This window comes from Echinococcus granulosus (genome assembly GCF_000524195.1).
Source record: "Echinococcus granulosus chromosome Unknown EG_S00137, whole genome shotgun sequence".
NCBI classification, from domain to species: Eukaryota; Metazoa; Platyhelminthes; class Cestoda; order Cyclophyllidea; family Taeniidae; genus Echinococcus; species Echinococcus granulosus.
Genome location: NW_020170517.1, coordinates 31055 through 49201, shown reverse-complemented (window position 1 = coordinate 49201; position 18147 = coordinate 31055). Strand labels below are relative to the sequence as shown.

General features: G+C 41.5%; 1 protein-coding gene across 1 annotated transcript in view; it reads left to right on the top strand. All coding sequences in view use genetic code 11, as the record gives it.

The window, feature by feature from the left end:
* EGR_09209 (Acetyl-CoA carboxylase) overlaps nucleotides 1-18147 on the top strand; it is a gene marked incomplete at both ends in the record, with an annotated part of 47455 nt that overhangs the window by 15344 nt on the left and 13964 nt on the right. The window contains 14 exons of the mRNA XM_024498458.1: nucleotides 690-840; nucleotides 926-1029; nucleotides 1111-1192; nucleotides 2877-3088; nucleotides 4767-5000; nucleotides 6809-7163; nucleotides 9253-9568; nucleotides 11394-11824; nucleotides 12239-12534; nucleotides 14243-14671; nucleotides 14743-14893; nucleotides 15803-15982; nucleotides 16961-17140; nucleotides 17783-18091. Of these exons, the coding sequence (XP_024347125.1) occupies nucleotides 690-840; nucleotides 926-1029; nucleotides 1111-1192; nucleotides 2877-3088; nucleotides 4767-5000; nucleotides 6809-7163; nucleotides 9253-9568; nucleotides 11394-11824; nucleotides 12239-12534; nucleotides 14243-14671; nucleotides 14743-14893; nucleotides 15803-15982; nucleotides 16961-17140; nucleotides 17783-18091 (3430 nt within the window). The remainder of the gene's footprint in view (nucleotides 1-689; nucleotides 841-925; nucleotides 1030-1110; nucleotides 1193-2876; nucleotides 3089-4766; nucleotides 5001-6808; nucleotides 7164-9252; nucleotides 9569-11393; nucleotides 11825-12238; nucleotides 12535-14242; nucleotides 14672-14742; nucleotides 14894-15802; nucleotides 15983-16960; nucleotides 17141-17782; nucleotides 18092-18147) is intronic.

Sequence of the window (18147 nt, the reverse complement as noted above, 5' to 3'; positions counted from 1 at the left end):
ATTTCTTGTGATCATGAATGTGGCCCGCTGAAAACCTCGGTAGCTTTGCAACTGCAACATCACTACAGCAGTTTTTGAATTTAGATCTACTCGTAGAGGACAACTTGAAGATTACCCCCGTGGTGCAAACGCAGATGGAAATGTACTTGTCATTCCGGTACATTGTTGCGCTGCCATAGTATTCAGCGCGTGATCGAAAGCCAATTCGCCACTTGGATACAATTTGTATGTAATTTTCCGACTAATTTTACCCCATGATACCAATTATCACCGCGGCTCGCGTAGACAGTCTACGTGCCAGGCAGAACTAGTCACATGACGGACTCAACTACCGTTACACCTTTCGTCTAAACTGTTGCCATGGCGATGCAAAACATCGCAAACCTTTTATCAATCTTGGTGTTTGACATATCACTACTAGTATTCGCAGTGTATTCCATCTCCTTTTCACTTTTCACGGTTGGAAGGCGTTTAAGTTTTAAATCAAAGTCGCTAGAATGTTTGATGTGTGGTTTGGATTGAGAAGTTGCCTACATATATTCCGTTCAAGTTATTATTAATCTTTCCTGCTGAATGCACCCATTGATTTGTACTGGCTCACACCTTATCCTTTAAGGTTTTGGCATATGCTTTAGGCTCGAAGGGTTTAATGTATCTGCAATCCAAACCTTTTGGTCCTTCCTACTTAGGAACATGGTACTTGCATTGCGAGAACTCCTGATTCGCGGTGATTTTCGAACCACGGTGGAGTACCTCATCAAGATCCTTGAATCAGATGCCTATACTCGCAATGAAATTGATACCGCGTGGCTTGACCGTCTTATTGCTCAAAAGGATCGAGTAAGCTCCTATATTGGAATTTAACTTACCCATTGATCCACAAAAGAATGTAATAATGTTTGTCACCTATTGTTCACTTTTCTAGCCCGACAAACCGGATGTGCTGTTGGGGGTGATGTGTACTGCCCTTCACATTGGCTACAATGCTCTCGAAAAGGCCAACAAGACATTTCACGCTCATGTTGAAAGGTGTCTACTCTAGCGTTACCATCAATTATATCTCTTTGACTCACTTGTCTAATGTGCTTGTTTTTTGGGGGCCAATTGCAGAGGTCAGTTCATCCCCACTAACGAGTTGAGCAACATTGTGGACGTCACTCTGATCGCAGACGGCATCAAGTATGTTCTGCAGGTGAGGAATTTGGTTGCCCTTCTTTGTTCACTAGCCCTATTTATCTGGAATCTCGACTGGGAATGGAATTCACAAATCAACTTGTCGTCCTAACTATTATTTACTGTATTCTAATTGCGTAAAATGCGTTGATTTTTCTTTCACTAAACCTAATTCAGTGAAATTTTAGCTATCTTTGTATGTGCCGAACTTTTTTTATCCCCAATCATACGTAAATGCCAATTCTGTCTCGACTTTACTGCGCTAAAGGCGATCTATTGCTCGTCGATTAGGCTTGTGCTTTGAGTATGCTCCAGCGTATCCAGTTGGTGTGAAGATTACTTTCTACTGTAGCACTTCAATCGCGCTTTCAGTCGTCACTTTCTCTATAGCACTGAATTTTGTGCTTTCAAACTATCCTTTAAATGATTTAAATCAATCCAAACACTGCGGCTCATTTTAACGGTAGATTTATCAAATTGTTTTGCCATTTTTGCGTTCTTTTGAAAGGAAAAAATAGGGGTTATGCATCACCCCGAGGTCTCGTATATGCTTACAGCTATTTGAAAGGAACTTAAATCAGGTTAAGTGTACGACCCAGCACCGGTAAAGTGCAATTTCATAGGACCACCTTTAACTCGACTTCAAACCTTATACAAACCGTTTCTCTAATAAGTTGCAAGTTTCTTACTCGATGTAAAGCTTGCATACTCGTTTAAAAATATTGAGACAGCCGTGCATGACCGTGAACCGTGACCACTTGTGTTTGGTCAGATCAGTTTATCGTCAAATCAGGTAGGCTCTTAATAGTAGGTTCATTTATTTGTTCGAATCTTTCTTGTTTTTATGAATTAAAGGCAAGGCTTACCCTCAAAATTAATTGTTTCGATTTAAAGTAAACCACGTTTTTGACGTATAGTAAAACTGGTATAACGCTGCTTAATTTCTGGAGGTATTTGCAAGTTTTGTACAGCATTTGGACCTGGTATCATTTTTGGGGGGTGGTGGAAGAAGGAGCGGTCATTTTTATATCTGAGACGTTTTATTTTATCGGTTTTATCCTGTAATGCAGAATTGTCGTTTTAGAGTAGAGGGCTTTAAAACATATGCCCATACCACATTGGAGGAAAATAGTGTTGCGTGAAGAGGTACAAAATGCCCCTATTCTTATCTGCTGGCGTGTTTGATCATTCAAGGGTTTAGAGATCTCTCTCTCGCTGCCTTTATGAACATTGGAAAGTTTTAAAATGCCCGTTATACCGGTGCGGCAGATACAGAACACTCCAGACCTTGGAATTGAAAGGAAAGGTACAGAAACAAAAAGATGGTGGTTGAAGCAGTTGTAGGAAATGTGAATTCCCATATCTCAAATTCAGTATTGCCTGTTTCTTTTTGAAATCTGAATTCCGTAATTTGGCGCTTAGCCTCGAAGCGAAAGATGATTATGATCTATTTGTTTCGGTATTTATTCATGTTATAACGGGGAAGACATCGGTATGATTAGCTCATATTCACACTTAGTCAGGTTTATATGATTTAAGATGCAATGTTATTGTCTTTTAAATGCTATTAATAGACTTCAGCGATTCTTTAAATAAAAGATTGCATTTATTCACTCCCAGAATCCTCAAGTCAAACTAATTACAAGGTTCAGTCGACAATCAGAACCCTGATTTTCTGCTTGGTACCGCCTCTTTTCTCTTAGGTTATCCGCACAGGTAAGACATCATTCCACCTAATAACCAACGGCGGTCTCCAATCGGTTGAGCTGCTTCGAATGTCCGGTGACGGTCTGCTAATCAACCACGAGTCTTCCTCCTACATGACCTACTGTCAAGAGGATGCGCAGGGCTATCGCACCGTTATTGACAACCGTACTGTGGTCTTCTCAAAGGAATGTGATCCGTCTATCCTGCGGTAATTTTTTATCTCTTTCTGTTTTGAGAGGAGGAAAGAGAGTGGCCCTAAAGAATATAGGAAATTTCCCTAGGTCTGTGAGTTCTCCATCGCTTCTAAAGGAGTTGTAAGGGATACGTCTGTAAGCCTCATCATTCTGATATTCCACCAAAGTAAGATTTTTGAATTCATTAATGTAGATAGAGCTCATCTACCATGTTTCAGACAAAATACATTGGAAGAATTTACTTGGAAGTCATTGCCAAGGACTGGATGGTGTTCTACAGCGGGTGAAGCTCATATATTAATAACTTTTGTGTGGTCAGTGTATCGTCAGTGAGTTTGCTGTCTTGAAAACCATTTTTGATATAAATGTCAGCGACTTGCCGACAAGCTCAGTCCCGTTCTTTTGTCCATTTGCTCACCGTAGGCATCCTCCACTTTTAATTCATTGACTTGAAGTTGCAATCATTTATTTCCGGATAGTGACTGAACGTAGAAAATGGCACGAATCGGCTTTTTCGGTACATGCATATTTTTCACAACCTAAAACATGTTATTCTACAGTAAGGGAGAACGGTTTTGAACATGTATTGTCGATTCTACCTTTTCGAATATCGTAGCATTAATTTGGAACCCAGTCACTATTTCATCAGTTTACATTTCATCATTAGTTAATACTTTCTCTGTAATACAAATTTTCGACAACTGTGCTAGAGACGGCTAATCAGAATGCTGTAATCACAAAATAATGTTTTGGAGGTAGTGACGATGCGCTATCCTGGTAACCAGGGTAAGAACGATCATAATGGAACATTTCGGGATTGCTGACACTCCAACGAGTGCCTGAGGAAATTGGACACTTCATTCCCACTGGCATTGCCACGCCACAAGTATCAAACATCAATGGATTCTCGATGTTGTGAATATTTTTGTTCTTATCACCCTTCCCCGATGACGCAAGCATATTAGTCCAAGTATTTTGTTTCGAGAGAGTAGGGTTGCCAAATGCTGCGGGTAACGTATCGAAACTCTTCGGAAACGCCCTCCCAGATAATAAAGATTGTGTGAAATGGAATAGCATCTCATTGTAATGTGTGGGACTTCATCCAAGTAACTTCCTTGCTTTCGGTTTTAATGATTGTCTCCAAAGTCTGGGTATTGTAGGACGTTGTATCAATCCTATTGTCCAGAAAGTGTGTGGAGATATACACGGCTTGCACTGCTTAGATGCGATTTTCTCTGGTAGTGCTCTGGACCTGCTGGATAGATAAGGGGGGGGGGGGGTTCCTTGCAAATTCTTTCCTAAAGTAGAGCTGCAGCTTCCTTTCGGTGGTATTTAGGAAGGGTCATTTCTTGGAGTCACAACAGTTTCCTACTAAAACGTCGGGAAAACTACGGTGTAATATTGTACCTGTCAATTGGGCCAATTTAAATTCAAACTTGGATTGCGTATATTTGTAAAAGTAGTATTTCCACGCAACTGGCTTAATGGAAATGGCTGTATCGCGAACGCGGTATTTGATTTTTGGAACTAAGCGTCAAGCTCGTGTTTGCATTTAATGTCTACAAAAGCCCTTTGACTCGTAAACGTTCGCTTTTGAATAGCTAAGGCGACCTCTACCTCAATAAACTAGTGAATTGGCAGGGGTGGGAGCATATGTCATCTGAACTTTCTCTTTTTTCTTTACTCTGCTAGGTCGCCATCCACAGGGAAACTGGTGCAGTACATCGTCGGCGACGGATGCCACGTCTTCGAGAACGAGGTCTATGCCTTGGTTGAGGTGATGAAGTTGGTGCTAGAACTGCGGACTCCGGCCTCCGGTGTGCTCTTTCACCTTCGTAGTGTTGGTGCCATCCTTGAGACCGGAGCACCCATTGGAAGACTCCAGCTGGACGATCCACAACAGTGTCAGAATCTCGAACTCTTCACGTAAATCCATCCTATCTGAAATAGCCAAAATTTCATTCTAGTTTAATAAAGCTGAATTATGGTAGAGTGGGTTACGTTTGGAGGCGCCATCATGAGCTAATCACTTTCCTCCATACTGTGTGATTGACTGAAGTGTTTTTCACGCATTTGGGTGCGTTTTGTGCAAACTGACTTACTGCGGTGTCATCGCGCATTTGTTTGGAAGCAATTGCAAAATAACTGTCCATTTATTTTCTTCTATTTTACTAGAACTGAAAGTGTTCGATTGTTACCACGCAACAGTTGTTCTTTACACCGCTTTAAAATGTCTCTTTCAAGTTAGAAGTCAAACATTGTGAATAGGATTGACCTTTTCTACCACAAACACTAGTTATTTTTATGCTGAAGGTTTAGATTTTCCATATCTTCCCCACTTTTTTCACACACTTGCTATGAAGAGAAGCGCAGGAACTTTACATATCTTATTTTTCCATTAACCCTAAATTTATTTCCTAATGATAGTAAAGATGAGGAATTACCCCTTTGACCTGGATTCTCGCCACAAATGTAGAACTAAATCGTTTAGAACCGCTCATTCCAAGAATGTATCTTAGCAGTACGGACTTATAATGCGTCGAAAAACTACTTTCTGGTCGACGTAATTTAGCCGATTTGTTAATATATATTAATGGAAAAAATCTTAGGCCTATTGCGGTTTTCCGGTCCAATGTCACCTTATTTGAGTAGACTTTCGACAGTGGTGAGAACATTCTGAATTTGTTTGTAAATATCTACAGCATGCTTGCATTTTAATGCTTCAGTTACGCATATCGCTTAGTGTAAACAGTACCGGAAGAATTACAATAATCACCTAATCATCTTTTTTTAATATATCTGAGCTTACAAACGCTGATTTTTCTTTCATTTACAGGCAAGGAAGTCATTAATAAATCCACGGTATTTTGCTTTTTTCCTCTATCACTCCGCTTGCAATGATTTGCGGCTTTCAGTATAAAGTTTTTGGCTTTTGTTCCGCCTGAATCCTCCGATTTGCTCTTGTTTGCATCCTAGCCTCTAAATTGAAAATATCTCTTTTTAGCTGTGTAAATTAATGTGAATAACTGCAGACATGGCTCCACGTAGTTTAGATTTACAAAACCAAAGAGGAGGAAGCTTTTTTGCTGTTGGTTTCAATGATCGTGAAGATTGAGCCAACCACCACGTGTGGAAGAACGGGAAATGCGGCTGTAAAGTACACAGATCCATCTATTGTGAATGTACTTCTTGGCATTTTAGACCTGGGACATTTCGCTGGCATAACTAAATCTCATTTTCCTTAGAAGAAATTCAACTGAATCAATATAAGCACAGGCCTCGGGAATTTAAAAGAAAAGAATTAGGTGAAATTGGATCCTATCTGTCCAGATTAAAGAAGCTTCAAATTTCAATAATCGTGCACCTAGATTGAATAGGATTCCCTAAAATCTCGATGATCCCCGTTTTGCCTCCTCTTCCTTGAAGCGATCCTCTTAGTGGAAGGCAAAATACCTAAGCCTTTCAAATTTTCTGGCCCAATATTTAAAAAAATTCTCGGCCCTTTTCGACTAAGGATTGATTCACGATAGTCTTATCTTTTAGTGATTCCAGGGTTAGGAACCGCCTAATTCACTACGGGTACGGTCGTTGGCATCATGGACTTTTGCCGCTTCGATTCATCATCAAAACAATTAGACTGAATCATCATAAACACTTATCTTCGGTAGTCCAGACCTGCGGAATTCCACCACGATCTTAATAATGCTATCCACTTTCTATCTTTCCTCGTGAAGTGGCCAGTTGATTCCAGTGCACGCCACTGAAGGGGCGGCAGACACTTATAGCTCGTCGGACTTCATGGTGCCCTCGATAAGTTCGCTCTCGTACGGCCCATTCAGTGATGAGGGCGTCTTTTCTGGCTTCGACGCCACCACTTCCCTCGTCTCCGCATCCCCTCAGTCTCACGGCTTCGCCGCTACCACTGGTTCTGCCGTCCATCGCACCTTCACTCGATGTTTGCGCGAACTGGAGGAGGCTCTTTTAGGCTACGTTCTCCCTGAACCCTTTTTCTCCGACTGGCTCAAGCCTAAGTTGGATGAACTGTTTCAATGTCTCCGCGACCCTAATCTGCCTCTATTTGAACTGGAAGTGAGTGGAGGGTGATACGATTGGCGTAAACATTAGTTCATGGCTGCGAAAATAACTTTATATTCTTGAATTTTTTGCCACTCTCCGAATACTTGCCACTTCGATTTGTTCTGGTGTACCCATAATCACTACTGTGTTGCTTGAGTCACTTCCACTTCCAGAACTACCAATTTTTTTTCAAAACAGGAGCTGAGAGACAGGCAGCCTGACTAGGGCTACTTCTCGAGCTAGGAGTAAGTGGGTGTATTTTAAAATTTGTAGTTTAATTTCAACATTTCATGGTCATCATTTTGGCAATCTGGTCACTCCTGGTAATAATGTAGAGCGTGCACGTCTGGAGGCAGCTTTGGTATCAACGCTTCGAAGTGCTGCAGAATGAGTGACCCATTGCCGACATGGTTAGAGCCTGGAGGTCGGTTCTCGGTGGCTGAATAGACCTGTAAAATAAGTAGCGTTTTGCCACAATGTAATGATCGGAGCCTTAAATTATCAACTCAGCTCTCTAAATCGGTATGCGAGCTTTCACTTCTAAGGCATAGTATTATTCTTTTTTTAATGCATTTCCAATATATTCAGTAATATCTGATACTTTGTGTTTCCATCCTTTTATTTTTGAGTACTAACTTTCGTTGTCGTCTTTTTGTACCGCAAAATTGTAGCGAAATGACAAAAATGATTTGCTAGGTTATTTTCAATAACTTGCGGGCACTGTTCATAACTTCTGCTCATTGTTTGGACAAAAGTTATTCCTTAATATGGATTAGTAGAATTAAAAAGATCCTGATATGATAACTTTGTGGCAGAAGTGGAAGCGATTTGCCATCGACATATTTTGTCTGTTTCCTTTGTTGTCGATTGGCTGCTGATTTTGCAGTGCTCTTGTGCATAATTGAAGTCAACCCTAATTTGAACCCCCCGTCTAACATCACGCTTTCTGTCCAAGTGACATTTCCCTTTCATGTTATTCTCTTGTAGCTTTCTGTCTACTAGTCATGCGATTCTCCTTTTTTAGCAGAACTTTTTTATGTCATAGTCTGTACTTTTTCACCTTTTCCTGTACTCTAGTGGTCTTATCACACATCTTTCTGCACTATTGGTTTGCCATATTTTATTATTTTCATAAGTTGTTGGCCTTAATGAAAAATGTGCATTTGTCTAGTCTCCATGATAAAGGTTTCTACTGTGGTCCCTCTTCTCAGATAGCTTCGTATTAATTTCCTTTTATGCCGTCTTATTTCCTTTCTAATAAATCGTTTGAATTCCTCATGCGTTTCGTTTCATGCAATTTCTCCATATTCGTTTTTTTTTTTTCACTTAGGACGTATCATTTGGTCCCAGTTTGCTAAAACAGTTTTAATAGTTTTTTGTACAAATTGGCTACGGACTTAAACAGGGTACGGTATGGCCATGTTACTCTAAAGTTCAACTTTTTCAATTCGTATGGGTAGTTTAGGCATCGGTAGTGTTAGAAATTGAGGGTGACCCATGCACTTTTACCTACTGGAAGTTATTGTTTTCATATTTAGCCTAGACCCATAAATTTGACACCTAAAGTATGAAGGCATCCTGACTTGGAGTCAATCTATTCAGCCCATTGCTCGTTCACTTCTCCATCTTCCGTGCGATATTCATAGTTCTACGCATGGCTCTGCAATGGAATAGTGGCTGAGCTTTCACTAACAACGTATTCGATATACCGGTATGGGGCGAGATTTACTACTATCTCAAAAAGGACTAAGACGCTGAGTGTAGGCGGGATGCCATGACTTCAAGAATAAGGCTGAAACTGCGGGCACTTGAGCCCCTTTGTGTTTAGGTATACCATGGCGTCCCGAGTCTTCGCTGAATTGGTATTGGGCCACTAAATTGTGGAAGACGGTTTATTAACTTACAAAAGGGTTCAGGAGAGGAGGTGTAGATATTACCGGAGAGCTATGCTGTGGAGAAGTATAGTCCGCAAATGCTGAAAAGCTCCTATGATTAACTGCTTATTAAAACAAATTTCAAATCATTACGATGTAACTAAGGCATGTATCGTTTTGTCATAACAGGGTAGTTGAGTTTTAATCTACATTTGCTTTACGTACAGGATTTGATCGCCCAGCTCTCGGGCCGCCTCCCTATTGCCGTGGAGCAATCACTACGCTCCATCGCCGCATCCTACTCCAATCAACTCACCTCAGTACTCACAAACTTCCCATCAGAGCGTATCCTCCGCGTGATCGAGGCGGGTGCACCGAAACGCCCTGCTGTCACCGACGCCTCCATCGCCGCCTACAAAGAACTCACCTCGCGTCTGGTTGATCTCGCGCGACGCTTCGAGGGTGGTGTCCGGGGCCACGCTTCTCTTGTCCTTGTCAACCTTCTGGCTGCCTATGTGGCTGTGGAACAGCACTACCAGCATGGTGAGTTCCTCCTCTCTGAAATGAGTTCTTTCCGTCATTTTAGTACAGCCAGTAAAGGTAGAAATGAGTATTTTCAGTCTTGGACCTCCAGCCTTTCTGTTTTGATGGTGGTTACCTCTTAAGAGAGACGGATTTGATTATCAGCAACGCAGTTCCTTTTTACCTGTTCTGATGCTAATGTACTGAACAAAGCGAGGGCAATCGAGCGCTCTGCTTCTACGATTTGCTTTCCTCCATGCGTGGTCCCCAATATTAAAGCACGCCCTTGGCTAAATGTCGGAATTCCCTTGAACTTGTTAGGACTCTTTGCCCGAGTGTCGATTTTAGAGCTGCGACATGAAGCTGTAGTAGAGGAAGCTTTTTCCTTGAATTGTAGGCGAGTCCTTGATTACTCGGTAAACCTGTTTAGCCTAGAGGCACAAAATCTTGTGCTGCATGTTTGGTTACTTTTACTAGGTTTTCATCTCGATAATTTTCTACCATAATATTTCTTCTTTGTCTCATGAGTTTTTTAGAGTTTTCGGTAGCCTTTTAAGAAGGCCAACGATATAACGAGTTGAGTTTCAAGTTTGAAGGTAGCCACTAACTACTGTAAGTTTTTACTATCTGAAAAATTTTCGGTGTTATAAAAACCCATCAGATGGTTCGGTTCGCTTAAACGTCGATCCCAATAATTTGAATGCTTTTTTGACGAAATGGCGCGAAGAAAATGGAATGGAATTCTTTCTATTCTGTCTATATTATCCTTTTCTTATGGATGTCCTAAGTCGTGTTAATTGACGTGAAATTTTTTTAAATATGAGGGAACTCCTAATAGACATTGATGTTTTTTAAGTGCATTCTCGTATAATTATCCTCTGGCTAAAATTATGCTTAATGCATCACATTAGATTTTCGAAATTCATTTCTGCGACATCGATGAAGTAAAATGTTGGTTTGTTCCCATCCATGGAAATGATTCTAATCTACCGTCGCCTATGTGGTAGTTCCGGAACACTGTATTACCTCAATAATTAGTAACGTCTTCTGCTATTGTACTAATAAGCACACTAACCTATGAGCCTTATTTTTAGCGTTTACGATAATGCTGCAGTCATGCCTTTGACTAGCCTATCAAAGAAACTAAATACGACCCTTCCCTTTTTCCAATTCATCTCTTCATTTTCTCTGGCCTCATTTGATCTGTCCATAGAATAGTACCATCTAATATTGAAGTTTATTTAGTACCGAAGTGGGGCAAAATCTGAGTGGATGCTTCTAATCTGCTCCAGGTATGGTTGGCTTCTTCTGCATTTCTCTCGAGTCTTCGAGTTCCTTCGCTTATTGGTTCGATTCACCTCAGAACTCAGAACTTTTTATGTTGGCAATTTTAGGGGATCTAGCGTCCCTTTTCGCGTCTATGAGACGACTTCTTTTGGTACTAATGAGTTTAAGTCAATTGTGCCTTTTGAGTTTACCAAAGATCCGAAAAGATTTAAAGTTGTAGAAATTGAGTCGGCTCTTCGCCGTAGCATACTCTTACATCATGCATTTATTCCAGCGCTAGAAATCAACTTCACTTTTTATCGCTCTTGAATGAGTGTAATAGTTTGTATATATTATAGATGTTGTGATCTATTATGTTATGTTCAGTGTTTTCTCCTATCGATCTATCATTGCGTTTTCCACGTAGATTATTCATAAAAATGCCTCATGGAACCTGGGACTGACTGGTAATCAATATTAAATTACGTGCTTATATGCCATAAATCCGTCGTTTTCATGGATCAAATTTTCAACAAGTATGGCGGAAAGGTTCCCATGTTTTCCTCTCTTTTCCGAAAAGGTCAGTATGATCGTTGCGTCACACTGTTATTCGCTCGCCAGAAGGAATCTGCGGGTGGTAGTTCTAGTAGCGGTGGTAGTGGTGGGAGCAGTGACATCGCCTCCGCCCCTGACTCGTTAACGCGCTTCTCGGGTTGCGCTCGACTATCCGAATGGGTTCAATGCCTGGTGGATCCCACCTCGGTAGACGATGTGGTGGCAGTGCACTTTTCACATCACCAATTGGCAGCCAAAAATGCCCTTGTCTGTGGCCTTATTGAACGCAGCGCTCGTCTGCGCGAAGAGCTGCTTCCCCGTCTCAGTAGCGACCTCTTCGACTCACTCACCGCGCTCACGCAACTCGGACAAGCGGAGAATGCTAAAGTCGCGCTTACGGCTCGAAAATTCCTCATTTCTGCGCAGTCACCGCCCTACGAGCTGAGGCGAAACCAGGTGGGTGTGAGAGCAAGATAAATAATTTATTGACAAAACAGAGAACTGTTTTTTTTTCAACCAGTCCTGGCTGCCTATTTTGGAGCTCATACTGAAGGCTTATCAGCTACATTTACTTGAATGTAAACTAAGAAAAGCAGCCTCTCAAAGGCTGTGTTAATTTAGAAACCACGCCTATGGGTCAACTGGAATTCTCAAACTCGAAGCAGCCCATTATCTGCATCTGCATTTTGCAAAACACATGGGCCATTGTTCGCTCAATATAACCTTTTAATCAGCTTCGATAGCCATTGATTCTAGAGCTAGATTACCTGTAGCTACGTCATTCTTCGTGTTCACATTGGTTGAACCGTTTTGATCTAGTCATATCTTGCTATTTCAATGGCTGATTGAGACTGCACCCATGCCTCCTAGGTTGAATCGATAATCCTCTCGGCAATCAGCACTTTCGGGGACAGCAACACCACGACGGAGACCCTACAGCGTCTCATCACCTCTGAGACTTCGGTATTTGACGTGTTGCTGGAGTTCTTCTACCACCAGAAGCCTGCTGTGGTGATTGCAGCGCTGGAGGTATACGTGCGTCGGGCCTACATTACTTACGAGCTGACCGGCCTTCAGCACGCCCTCATCACCCCGTCCAGCGATAAGGCCACTAGTGCTCATGCCATTTTTTTCCGTTTCCTTCTGCCCAACGCATCTATGCAAATGTAGGTCCTCATCTCTCCCTGAGGGTCTCATGAAGATGTCCAATTTCATTCCTCTTTTATCGAGTCGCTAGAATTTTGAATTGGAATTACATTTCCCCTCGTTATTGGTATCCGCCATATCCCGTGCACCTACGTATATCCACCTCCATTTTTATGGGTAGTTTCCCCTATATGGTCTCATTTAATTCATAATTTTTGTTCTCTTCTAATCCAGTTATTAGCCATTAAAATAAACATCTTTCACTATTGGTTCTCGGGCCCTCTTTTTTTAGGTGTAATATGATCCCCTTATCGAGCTGCTAGACTTTTAAAGTTGATTCATGTTTCTACCATTCCTTGACATTCTTAGTATGGTAATTTCTTGTTTCAAATGTGGTCTTCCTTTGGCACTTTCTCCCCATTTGCGGCCTCAGTTGATTTCTTGTTTAGCAAGTAGATCAACTTTTTACGCAAATTGGAACTTTCCTGTAATTTCTCGTTTTAGTCTTCTGCACGTCAATTGCTTCCCTATCCACCCCTTTGCATATCCTTTTTTTCTGGCGTTTTTACATACGAATGCTATCTTTTATTTCCTCTTCGTTTAGCTGGCAGACACTTAAAGCGGGTTCGTAGTTTAGTAATTACAAGCTTAGTTGTCCTAGCTCCATATTACCAATCACTAAGGCATTTTATGCAGTGTTATGAGCCCGTTTCCGTAACGAACTGCTGGGCTTTCTCACAATTCCTAGTATCTAGCACCTCAATGCAGCTTCACATCTTTCAAGCAGAATCCTGCGTATTTTACAATTTTGGGTCTTTCAAATATTTTGGCATCAGTTTTAGGGTTATGGCTCTAAGTTGCGGTTAGATGACAGTCTAAGAAGTCTTAGCATAAGACCTACAATGGTGTTCTTTACCCAAGTTTGCAACTCCTTGCTATTGCAAATACTTTAAATTTACAAGGACTCCAAAACTGATAATGGCTTTTGTCTGTTGAGGAATTGTTATTACTTGACGGATTCGAGTCCAATTTGGTCTACTTCGATAAACTCTAGCACATAATCGCCGCTGTCAATTCCTCCACGTCACTTATCATTGTATAACTATCCCTTTTCCTTTACTGTCGAAACCAACTTTTATTTTTGTGTATTGGCTTTACCAAAGTATCAAGTAATTTTCCCTTTATTACATACCTTAGAACATCAACAGCCTTTTTCAAACCCCCACTGCTTATCCTTTAAAAACTGTTTTCTGTTATCTGGGTGGATTTTTTAATTTCTTATTGGGAAGTAGACAGAAGAATGGATGTTTGCGTGTTGTAATTATAACAACCATTTTCGACATTAATAGTCGGTATATTGCTGAAAAGGATATCACGTTGTATTGTTTCTAGGTCTTTAGGCTGCTAGAAAAATTTTCAAAGTGACCAAAGAAGTGGTTTTTGGTGTATTTTGTTTTCATGCATATTTATTTCTTTTCTGAACTCTTTTGAGAATTGGCTTATCTCGTTTTTGGACGGTACTTTAGTTTCATTTACCTGCAATGCTCGAATCCTTAAATCGAACTAATAATCTTGGCTGAATCTTTTTGAGGGTTGAGACAACAATGATACATTAATTTTTACGGTGTGGTCGGTGTGTAGCGCGGATCGTTGTGTTCTCGATTAAATTAGCAGATTTCAAGGGACATCAGCAACTGACTTCTACTTTTCAGTATCATTATCCTTCAGAAAAATTTGGAAGCGTGCAATGAACGCCCAGAGCAGTCAGGTCCCCCTTCGCCACTCCATCGAGTCGGCTTCCCCTCCCCACTACTACCTCGGCGCCGACGAAGACACTGACAATGACCTCTTCGAGCCCTCCGCTGAGGAATACGTGGATGACGATGCTCCCACTACCACCAGTAAGCAGTTCCCTCTCAATGCAAACTGCTGGTTCATCCCCGAGACCCAGGCCCCCGACTGCATTCGCTCCTCCACGGAAGTTTCCCACCAAACAGCCTCCACGGGGTCTAACGGAGTTCAGAGGACTTTTTCGGTATCTGTTATCCCCTCTCAGGTCGCCACTGCATCCAGTGAGGATATACGAATGCAAGAGATGCAGAGTAGGGAGCGTCTTGGTGCCATTGTGGTGTTCAATTCCTTTGAGGAACTGAAAACGTCAGCGTGTTGGAGTTATATTTTTGCCAAAACGTGACATGTTTTAAGATTTTCTTTTTTATTGTTAATAGATATTTTCCCACCTTCCTCTTCCGCTTTGAGCAGAAGCAGAAGGCGATGCTGATGGAGAGACGGGCTGGGGGTCGACGTCAGGGCAGTTTTCCGTCGAGTCTTTCCTGCAGAAATAGCGTTGTAACTTTCCAGGATCCACCTTTCCAGACTGTAAGTCCAGATCGTCGTTTGAAGACATCCTAAAATATCATTTTGCTGGCTGCTACTTGAGTGAATCGTCTCTCAGATAATGTTTTTGAATGTTTTATGAATCTAAAGAATTGCTTCCAAATCAACGTAGATTTGAGATGGACTTTACTTTTTGTACAAAGTCTATTCTACCACTTAGAGTTTAGTTTTTACCATCTACGGCTTATTTGAGTTGAAGAAGTTCATTCATGTTCAAGTATACGTCGTGCCCTTCAGTTGATATGCAATTCTGTGCCGGCACTTGCTCGTGTCTATTATCACTGGTTTTAGAGCACGTTATGATGTAATGTTTCTGAACTGTCGCCTTAGTTTGGTTGATGTTACCAAACTACCTAAGATGCGGTGAAGAAACGTAGAAGTTTTTTAAAGCTAGTTTGTGTAAAAATGATTCAGTATCTTATAAGCTTAGCATTCAACTTATGACTACCCTTCCATTTCAAGTCTAAATTGGCTAAGGCCTGTTTGGAATGAATCAAATTGCAAGATATGAATAATCACTCCCATAATTCCTCACCAAGCCTCTAGTAAAGAATCTTTAGTTATGCAGAAATCAGTCTTGTCTGCCCTTCTAAGTATTTATTAGAGGTAGACGCAGTATTATTTTTAATTTTAGCCCAGATTTGGAATTTTTTATTCCTCCTGAAGCCTACTTTTTTACGTGAACTTTTTGAATAGTTTTTATCAAGACCAGAAGATTACTTGAACGTCGAATTTCTAAAGACTTGGACAACCCATTGGATTTTCCTTTTTTCCCTGCTTATGCACATTATGGCAGGAGTTACTATCGGCTCTTTAACCAGTTTAAAAATGGTACTTGGCAAGCCCCGGAGGTCCGTGTTCTGCCAATTCTTCCTTTTCTTTACCTTCTAGGCGAGCAATGACGAGGAACCAGTGAATGTGATGAACGTCGGCCTCCGCTGGTCACCCGAGGGTCAGGAAGAGTCCGGTGAGGAGGCGACGGTGCGAATGTTGGAGGCCTTCTGTCAGGAACAGTGCGGTCACCTCAAATCTGTTGCTGTTCGTCGCATCACCTTTATGCTCATTACGTTGGTAGGCTGAACTTCTACTTATTAGAATGGCGGGAAGAACTCTTGACTTTTTTGATGTGGAGTGGTGGGAAGATTTCACTAAGTGGCCAATTGCACCTAAATATTTCAGCTTGGCTACCTGTTTGAGGTAACTGTATGATCCGTTATTTTAAGCCCTTATGCAAATACCTAGGTTTTTTCTCATAAAAGTACAATGTTTTAAGACTTCGCTCAAGTAAGTGGCCTAAGTTGCACCTGATTGAATCACCTGGTTTTAGCAGCATATCCGCCTTCTCTCTAGCGCAACTCGTGATACCTTTATGTTGGAACTAATTGGGTCTGACTTGCCGATGCCAAAGCTGCATGTTTAGCCAACACTAGGTATTTTAAAATCGTCTTTACTCTCATTTAAAGCAGTTTTTGTATGTAAATGAACCGAGCCTAAAAAGCTTAGTATTGGTCTGATATATTTATCTCCCTGGACAAATTTCAAGGTGATCAGTTTTTAATGCAAGTTGCTGATTAATTGCTGTATTACCGGATTTGATTCACTGCCTACACCTATCCTCTCCATATCCAGTCAAGTTGAAGCCTGTTGTACTGCATTACAACTTTTGCACCCTCTTGGAATGCCTCTGACAGCCCCGTCTATTCATCCAGCCTTCCGGATGTTCCAAGGCGCCCTGAGTGTTATAAGGCCTTTTCGTTGTCTCACTTTAGTGTCTAATTCCTTCCCTAGATTTACCCATTATGCACTAGGTGTTTGAGAGACTTTGCTATTATGCCTACCATTTAGTGGAGCATTTGACTAAATATCAGAACTCTTTTTCTGATAACTTATACACTATCGGGTCAATCAACATGACAGACTGCCCCATTTACCGACTTATGATCATCTGTTTCTGTTCATACACGTTGGGACTTATGGGTTTTAAGGCTGCCATATATAGGCGAGATGTACTTAATATCCAGAGTGTCACTGAAGATGTATTTTTTTAAGGGCAAATATCCACTATTCTTCAATTTCCGTGCACGGGACAACTTCAAGGAGGACAGGGTGTATCGAAACCTGGAGCCCGCTCTAGCCTTCCAGATGGAAATTAATCGGCTGCAGAACTACGATCTCGAACCCATTCCAGTATTGAACCGACGGATGCAAATGTATATTGGAAAGGCCAAGGTGAGGCATTTGCTAACGTTTTTAGACTTCTTTAAAACGTCTAGTAGGCATTTGATAAGCTCCTAGATCTGGACACGGTCAACTTTGTACGGAATGTTTACTTCCTTTTATACGGTTCAATGTGCCTCAAATTTGTACTCATTTTAAGCTGGTGATCACTCCTTTTGCTGCAGCCGTTCATCACTTTTCGTCACCTTAGGCTCGGGTTGTCTTTCAAACTACCCGATTCCGACTATTGTTCAGGCATTAGGCACCCTCAGGAGATCAATAGTAACCTTTGCACGAATCAAAACAGGAGATGACTCGTATTGCTAGAAAATGAGTTGAAGATTTGGAGTTCACAAGCTTACTTTATTAAAGTAGCGTAAGTTTTGCAAAATGATGAGCTAATAATCCACCCTTGCGTCAACAAATGTTTAACTGTTAAGTAAACTCAATGAGATGACATCGTATTTTTTTAGTCATTTTCCCTTAAAATTTCAGGTAGATTTGAAAGAAGGCATCGCATTTCAATGTATACCACCTCGTGGGTCAATTAAAACTCTCTAGTATATATGCTAATTAGTTGGATTTCAATAGGCATTCATTTTTCATGTATAAAGGGTAAGCTCACATACGTGAATGCGCCCTTGCGTTAACCAGGTACCTCAGGGTCAGGGCGCGGTGGACTTCCGTTTCTTCGTACGTAGCGTAATCCGCCACGCGGATCTCGTCTCCAAGGCATCATCCTTTGAATACCTGCGCTCGGAGGCGGAGCGCACCCTATTAGAGGCCATGGACGCCCTTGAGATGGCCTTCTCTCATCCCAAGGCCAACCTCACCACGGGCAATCACATCTTTCTTAACTTTGCACCAACCCTTCTGTTGGAGGATATTGCCCTGTTGCAGAGTACTGTAAGAAGCACTATTCTGCGCTACGCCACGCGGCTCATCAAATTGCGGGTCAAACAGGTGGGCTAACGACTGCCAGTGTTATGCAGCTCATCTCTTTCTGAGCCACTCTTTGT